The 8,470-nt window shown below is 58.2% G+C and overlaps 1 protein-coding gene across 1 annotated transcript; it reads left to right on the top strand.

Annotated features, from left to right (window-relative positions):
* Nucleotides 1–1,768: 1,768 nt before the first annotated feature.
* PHYSODRAFT_252750 (hypothetical protein) lies at nucleotides 1,769–3,844 on the top strand (the record flags this gene model as incomplete). Its single annotated transcript, XM_009537776.1, has 2 exons — nucleotides 1,769–2,896; nucleotides 2,933–3,844. The coding sequence occupies 2 exons, from the start codon at nucleotides 1,769–1,771 to the stop codon at nucleotides 3,842–3,844; spliced, it is 2,040 nt and encodes a 679-aa protein (XP_009536071.1).
* Between the last annotated feature and the right edge of the window lie 4,626 nt (nucleotides 3,845–8,470).

Here is an 8,470-nt window from a genome sequence, read left to right as displayed (position 1 = left end):
AGTGTACTTTTGCCTATCCTAGTTTAGATCCAACGACATCATTGAGTACTGCAGGCAGCCTTTGGAATCCGCCTCCAAACACTCCGGGCATGGTTCTCCCCTCCGTCGTGCGTCTGTACCGCATCGCGCTAGTGGCGCTCATCGTTCTGTTAGCATTCGTCAATGCCCTACTAGTGGCCGCACACTCGAAGAGACTGGGCGTTAGCCCGAGGGCTTCTCTCGACTTCAAGTCAGCCTACGAGCAAACTAATCGGCACCTGAGGACTCACAAGAAATCGAGGGAATATGAAGCCAGGGCCTTTAACGTCGACATTCCCGTCATCTTGAAGCTTGCCAAAAAAGTGTCGAAGAAACCAAAGACGGAGGATGAAGTGCACCCCTCGGACGAGACGCGGGGGAGACGATCTCTCCCCACGAGACGGGAGACGTAAAACCTCGAGAGACCGTCTCCCGAGGTTTAACGTCTCCCCGAAACTCCCGCGGAGACGCACTTAGAAGATACGATAGTGTACTGCGTCTCCCGTTTCGAGAGAGCCATTGGCCCATAATCTATCCTATAATAGAGAACCAGCGTTTTAGTGTATTCTGTAGGAACTTCGCGGAAAGATCGCAAAATATTGCAGCCAGGCCTGTCAAAAGGCCTGCTGAAAGGCAAAGTACGCCTCAGGCTTAGGCATCGCTTTGACCAATCGCAGAAGGAGCCAGTGAGACTCTGACCAGCGCGTAAAGTACGCAGCAGTCGACGACGAGGAGAGACGGAAGTTTCGTCTCCTTTTCCAAACACTTTTCAAGGGGGAGACGGTAATACCGGGAATACCGACTCCTCCTGGGAGGGGAGACGGTATATCGATAAAACCGTCTCTCCGCCCAAAGTCTCGTCCAAGGGGTGATGAAGTGCTTCAACTCTTCACCAAAATGAAGTTCCCCTATCAACACACGAAGCTTCTTGAAAATCCGCAGTTCCAGAAGTGGACCACCGCAGTTACAAAAGGATACAAGAAGAATTCCGAAGCGGCTGGAAGGTCGATGGCTTCCACCTTGGCATCTCAATACGGCGATGAAGCACTGGCAAAGATGATCGTGGAGGTGAAAAACGTACCGAGCACTGAGAACATTGCTGCCAAGCTAGAGGAAGGTTTGACGAAGAACTGGTTGAGCCAGAGAAAAACTCCAGACGCCTTGCTTCGGGCTTTGAACCTTAACGAGTTCGGGCATATTTCTTTGTGGATACCTGCGATGGACACTTGGGTGAAGTACGTGAAGATGAAGAATGCGGCGGGGCTGCCGTAGCTTTGCGTCAGAGGAAGCTTAACAGGCTCACAGAGTCTCAGCTTAAGATAGCCCGTTCTAATACCAGAACGTACGAGTCCGTACACCTTACGGACTCAAAGAGTCAACTCTTAACTCTTAACTGTGTGAATCTCAAACTGAATGTATTTCCCTTTATTGCGGCAAAGCCGCCTACGGTGTAAATGTATCCGGTTCACTATGCTAGAAAGTGAACCCTAGTCATATGCATAATCAGTGGATCTGAAGCCATGTACTGATTCTCCTACTGATTTAGGTTAGACAGTGTGTACCCACTTCATATCCCTTAGGGAAACTCTCGTGTAACCCCGTTACACCCTCCCCCACCAAACCGTGGACACGGGTGTTCACGCTTAACGGTCAACCTCCGGGTCTTGTTCCGTCAAGCTTCCTTCTCGAACGAGTCAATCCACATTCGCGTGGACTTCTCTGAGAACTTCTCGGCGCAACGCGCCCTCACATGACTTCAAGTGATAAAGCCTTTTGGTCTTTCGACCGCAGACAGCCTCTCGCGAGATCCGCCTCGGAGCCTCGCTCCTCTCGTGCTGCTGCACTGCGTGCCTCCGCACCTCCGCGAACGCCAGCGCCCGCGCGCACACCCTTGACGCCTTCCAGGCTCTCGGTGTCCGAGTACTTCGCGGCCCAACGCCTGAAGCGCGCAAGCCCCAGCTATCCTCGAGCACCGACCCGTCAGATCATGGATCTTAAGGAACTCTTTGGTGAAGAGGGCGAGGAGGACGAGTCCATGGAGGGTTCTCCGAACCGAGGAGATGCGTCCCCACTCACGCGACGCTCCCCGAGCCGCGGCGACGTTTCGCCCACACCGTCGACACGCCGTGAAGAAGGCTCGCCGGCCCCAGTTGGCTCTCCAAGCCGTCGCGATCAAGAGCGCCCCGCGCGCACGTCTCCTGTGCGCTCTCCGAGCCGTCTCGCCACTGAGCGCACTGCGCCATCGAGGGAGGAGCCGCGGCCACCGCTGCGCACTCCGAATCCGTTCCCCGAACGCTCGTCTGGTCTCTACGAGCTGCGCGCGCTCACTGCGCCACGGTACTCACCGCCTCGTGGCAAGGACGTGCCCCTGGGACCCGTCATCTCCAACCCCTTGGACGAGGCTCAGTCCGAGCAGGTCTCGGCGCAGGTGGCGCCCATGCGCTCCCAGCGCCCTGAGCCGCGGCCCTTGCTGAATCCCAGCGCTGCCGACTACGGCTTCCGGCCTCGCGATCCCGCGGAGGCGTGTCGCCAGGCGTTCCTGCAGTCACTCGCAGTGCACGCTATTAGGCCCGCGGCCCGTACTCCACAGGAGCTCGCTCTACGAACATCTCTCCGAGAGCGACTCCTCACCCCACAGTCTACGACTATCGCGGAGTATCGCGAGCGCCGGCGGCTCCAAGCCAAGCAGAAGTCGGTGCCCGCCATGCGGACATACCCGGTGGTACTTAGCCCGGGGGAAGTCTCAATTGAGTACGAAGCTCAGTTCGAGTCTTGGGCCGAGCGCAGCCGAAAGCTCAGCTCCATGGATGCTCTCCGAGCCATCTTCAGTGAAGTGGGTGTTCGCATTGAACGCAAGCTCCGCTTCGATTTCGCGAAGGTTTGAGCCAAGCGCAGTCTCTCGGCATTCGCCCAGCCGCAGGCCCAGTTTAGCGCTGCGCGCTTCGCTCCTTCGAGCACTCCAGCCGCTCCTTCCCGCGAGGGAGTGAGCGCTGTGGCTCAGGGCCAGCCTCGGAGCAATGTGGCCGACCCAATCGCTCCCCAGCTTATTGCCGGGAAGCGCGGGACGACCGGCGTGTCTTCCTTGAGCCCTCGGAGCGCTGGTGATCAAGCTGATCAAAAGCGTCCACGACGTCTGGGCAGTCCTGGCGGAGGGGTACCTCAAACTCCCATGAGTTCTCGGAGTGAGGGTACCCTCGCCATTTCACCAGATACTGGCTTTGACCCCGGCATCGCCGCTTCGCCAGGAGGCGCTCCACATGGTAATGTAGATTCCCATGCTCATCGAGCAGCGCCGGTGGAGGACGCGCCAAGCCGCCTCGCGACGTTCGACGAGTTGCACGAGACTCGGCAACAGGCGGATCGCCTTCGGGACCGCGTCCACGACATCGACGCGCGTCTGGCACGTTGTGCGACTGATCTCGACAGGCTCGCTGAGCAGCTGGAGTGGCTTGGGGTGCCTTGGGAGGTCTGGGACCGACTTGGGACCTTGGAGAACGACTTCGTTCGCCTGAACGGGTGGATGAACTACTTTCGTGACCGCGAAGAGCGACACGCTCGAGAGTTCGCGGAGCTACAGCGGCACCAGGCTGTGCTCCAGGGCCAGCTCGAATTCCTGGTCCGCATGCAGGCCTCGCCTGCTGCGCCTCCTGCGCTTGTGGCTCCTGCAGTGTCCGTGGCACTCCCGCCTGTGCCTGCGGTGCCCGCGTCGATGGTCGCGTCTTCGACGCCGGTGACTGCGTCCTCGACGACCGCGACCTCCGCGCCTGTGACCTCATCACCCTCGGTGCCTCCATCTGCACCTGCATCGGGTCCTGGTACGGCTTGAGCAAGCCCACGTAGAAGACGGGGTGCGTCCGCATCTTCTTCGGAAGATTGAGCGTGTACGCAAGGCTCTTCTTGGCCACAACCTCGAAAGGTTCGATGAAGCGCGGGCGCAACTTCGTCTTGAAGACGGCTGACACTGCATGTGTAGGTAGGTTTTTAGCATTAAGCAACATCAGGTCCCCGACCTCATAACTTTCAACATTGCCTCTCCCTGGCATCTGTATGTTCCTTTTGCTTGTCTTGGCTCTCAGCCATTGCGTCACGCACATGTCGTAAGACACTCAGACGCGTCGACAAGAAGGCGTCAACCTGTTTACGAACAGTAGCCGGGCTGACATTGGCTAGCCGATCAGCTAAATCGGCTTCTCCTCCCCCACCAAGCCCGAGGCCACCACGTGGCGGCGTCAGCGGGACGCGGGGATGAGACAAGCTGTTTACGTAGAACGGCGTATAGCCTGTCGAGGCGTCCATGGCGTTGTTCAACGCAAACTCGACGGTGGCAGTTTGGCGCTCCAGCGCTTCGGCGTCTCTGCGCAAATGCTGCGGAGCACGTCCTCGACGACGCGATTTACGCGCTCGGTCTGACCATCGGTCTGCGGATGGTCGGCCGTGGACATGTCCAGCTTGGTGCCATGCACCGCAAAGACCGCGCTCCAGAAGTTGCCCGTGAAGCGGGGGTCTCGGTCCGAGACAATCGAATCAGGGAGGCCGTGTTGTCGAAACACTCGGTCCAAGAACAGCGTTGCTGTACCTTTACCATCGATGGTATCCGGCACAGCCGCAATGTGAGCCATCTTGCTCAGTCGGTCCACGAAGACCACGACTCCTGTGTTGCCCGCCGCGTCCGCCGGCAGGCCAAACACAAAGTCCATACTCATGGATTGCCAACACAGGCAAGCTCGCCAACGGCGCTGCAGCATGAGGTGACGACTTCACGCGCTGACACGCCTCGCACGTGCGCACATAAGTGCTCGTCCACTTGTACATCTTCGGCCACCAGTAGTGGGTGCTCACCGAGCTGTAGGTCTTCTCACGGCCAAGATGGCCGGCCAGCAGCGTGTCATGCGCCTCATAGAGGATGCGGTACTTCAGATCCTCATCATGAGGGATGACCACGCGGGGCGTATCCTCGGGGCCAGTGTTGTAGAACAACAGGCCTCCATCGAGGGAAAAACGGTGTAGCCGCGTGCGCAGCCGCGCTGACAATTCCATGCCCGCGTCTTGAAACTCCTTGCTCCCCAGAGCCTTTAGCAACGCGACACAAGTGTCGTCCTTGGCATAAGCCGTTCGGATCAGATCCGGTAATGACGAAGTCACGGTCGTTACATGAACCAGCTCATAATCCGGCCTGCGCGACAGCGCGTCCGCAAGGACATTCTGCCTGTCAGGCTTGTACTTCACCTCGAAGTTGTACTCCGCGAAGAAGGACAGCCAACGGGCCATCCTTTGCGAGAGGTGAGGCGACTGAGTCGCAGTGCGTAACGACGCATGATCCGTGTAAATCACGAACAGCTGAGAGCCCAACAGGTGCACCCTGAACTTGACGAGCGCATACTTCATCGCAAGTAGCTCTTTGTCATGGACAGGATAGTTCTTCTCCGCAGCCTTCAGCTGGCGAGATTCGAACGCCACCATGCGCTCGCGCCCCTCGGCGTCTGCTTGCAGCAGTGCACAGCCGATGGCAAAGTCCGAGGCGTCACAGACGACACTAAACGGACGAGCGGGGTCTGGCAGAGCCAGAATAGGCGCATGAAGGAGCCTGTCCTTAATGGCCGCGAACGCATCTTGATGCTCGGTGTCCCAACACCACTCCGCATCCTTCTTCAGGAGATTGAAGAGTGGCCGAGCCATCTCAGCGTAATTCTCGCTGTACTTGTGCAAGTAATTGGCCAAGCCAAGCCACTTGCGAAGATCCATCTGGTTCTTGGGAACTGGCCAGTCAACAATGGCCTTGACCTTGACCGGGTCGGCCCTCAGGCCACGCTTCCCAATGAAGCACCCTAAGAAGGGGATCTCTTCCGCTCCGACGATGCATTTGTCAATGTTGGCGTACAACTTGTTTTGACGCATGCATTCGAGCACAGCACGCAGGTGCTCGACATGGTTCTCCATATCAGTCTTTCCGTCCTCCGCACGACTGTGGACATAGATGTCATCGAAGTTCGTTTGCGAGTACGCCCGATGGGGCCTGAAAAGCTGCGTCACAAGACGATTAAACGTCGCTGGCGCGTTCGAAAGCCCTTGGGGCATCACCAACCTCTCCCAGAGCATGTCGCTCGGAGTACTCACCGCAGTGAGAGGAATGTCGCTCGTCCTCATGAGCAATTGGTAATATCCATCGACCAAGTTGAGCGCACTGTACATCGTACATCCTGTCATGTTGTTCTGAAGAACATCTTTCCGAGGAATCGGCGTCTGCGCTGGAATGGTAGCGGCGTCCAGCTTGTTGAAAGCATGCACGATACGCCACTTGTCATTCGGCTTTCGGACACAGAATGTCGGCGTAGAGTGTGGAGACTTACTCTCACGCACCATGCCCGCCTCGTGCTTCGCACGGAAGAGCGCGTCAATGACGTCACACTGCTCCTTCGGCAAGGGCCACTGCCTCGTCACGCAGTACTTCGTTCCCGGAACGAGATCGATTTCGTGTCGAACACCTCGATCCGGAGGTAGCCCCGAGGGCGGCTCCTTCGAGACCTCGTCCTGGTAATCCCTTACCATTTGATACAAGGGATCCGACGGGTCCTTCAGGATCGCCGATCCGCTCCGCGCATTCAGCACCTTCTTGGTGTCTTCCAGGACAGCTTCATCCAGAAGCGAGGACGAGTTCAACTCTTCTTCGGGGCGTATGACCACTACCTCAGCCAAGTCTCCAGCCTTCAAGGCTTCGCCGAACTCGGCCAAGGCCATCTCGTCCAGCTCGAGGAGAGCAGACAGTGAGGGCAAGTCGTCGAGGTTGATACCTCCGTCGACGTCGCCCGTCACTCCATTCACGAGTGTATAGAGCTGCTCGCTCTCGCGTGGAGCCTCACCGCTCGACACGCCCTTCTCGACTCGTGAGATCGCAGACGCCTTGTGTCTCGCAGCCAGCGCTTTGCGGCGCTGCCTCCTCTTCATGGACACCGTCCGCCCTGAAGAGCCCCGTGATTTCGCGTGCGTCTTGACGCCAGGTGTCACCACCTCGTTCAGCTCCAGGGGAGCCCCAGTGTCTTTACCGACACTCAGCGAAGAGCTGCACGATCCGCAGCCTCCACTCAGTGGATTATGTGCCACTCCACGATCTTCATCCGGGCAACGCCCATCTTCACTCGACTTCCTGTCGACCGCGCCTCCACCGACACACAGCAGGGCGTCGCCCTCAGACGCACGCCCGCTCAGCGGAATTAGTGCCGCTCCACATCCTTCAACAGCCAGGCCGCGCCCATGGCTCCTCGGCTTCATGCCAACTTGTCTTCTCTTGAATACAGCAGGGCATCGCCCTCAGACGCACGCCCGCTCAGTGGAATTAGTGCCGCTCCACATCCTTCAACAGCCGGGCCGCGCCCATGGCTCCTCGGCTTCATGCCGACTTGTCTTCTCCTGAATACAGCAGGGCATCGCCCTCAGACGCACACCCGCTCAGCGGAATTCGTGCCGCTCCACCTGCCGTCCGCGAGCCACGCTCGGAACGCTCGTTCTCGACACACTCAGTGTCCACCAACTCGGAGACTCCGATGTCCACCACATTGACCGACTCGGTCCAGCGCTCGCGCCAGAAGCGCTTCTGCTTCCTAGCAGAGGTGGGTTCATGACTCGCCAATGCTCCGCCAGGAGAGAAGTGCGTAGCACCAAGGGTCTTCGACCTCCAATCGATCCAAGGCTCGTGGCGTTCCAGCCACGCCATACCAAGGATGAGATCATATCTCGAATCGAGGTCTAAGACCAGACAGCGTTCCACGCTATCAAAATCCAAAAACTTCACGCCCAGGTCCACAGGGACCTTAGGCACCGTGACACGAGTGCCCGTCGCGAGACGAACAGTGACGATGTCACTCCCGCGCGCTACCAGCGCCTCAGCATAAAGCTGACTTCCGTCCATCGTAGAACGCCGGGCGAAGTTACCCGACGCTCCCGAATCGATCAAAATCGTCCATGGCTTGGTAAAGCCCTTCACCCAAGCTTGAACAACTAGCAAGCCCGGCTTGCATACACGTTCCGTGTTAGAGAGTACGGCTCTCTTCGGGGCTAAGTCCTGTCGACCTCCACCTCGCCGAGGCTCAATAGAACTTAGTTCTTCCCCAGTAGGCCGCCCCGCGCCTACTGGGACTCCTCGTTTCCCCGAGACAAACCAAAGTCCTGGCTCGAACTCGAAGAGCGGCTTGACGAAGCCTGGCGCTGATGGCGCAGCGGACACCCAGCACGAAGGTGACGGGTGTCACTACAGATGAAGCATCTGCGGATACCGCGACGCTGCTCAGCAGCACGAAGCTCGGCTTCTTCGTCTTCAGCATAGCTGAGGTCCATGGGTTCCGGACCACTCGGCGCGCTAGCGTAAGACGCATTCCACCCAAGTCTCGACAACTTAAAGTTGTGTTCCGCATTCAATGCAACGCTCACAGCCTCTTCAAAAGAGCTCGGGTGGGTTCGG

The sequence above is a fragment of the Phytophthora sojae genome (assembly GCF_000149755.1).
Source record: "Phytophthora sojae unplaced genomic scaffold PHYSOscaffold_11, whole genome shotgun sequence".
Lineage (NCBI taxonomy): Eukaryota > Oomycota > Peronosporomycetes > Peronosporales > Peronosporaceae > Phytophthora > Phytophthora sojae.
The sequence above is the reverse complement of the archived record's forward strand: the minus strand, read 5'-3'. Positions and strand labels throughout refer to the sequence as shown.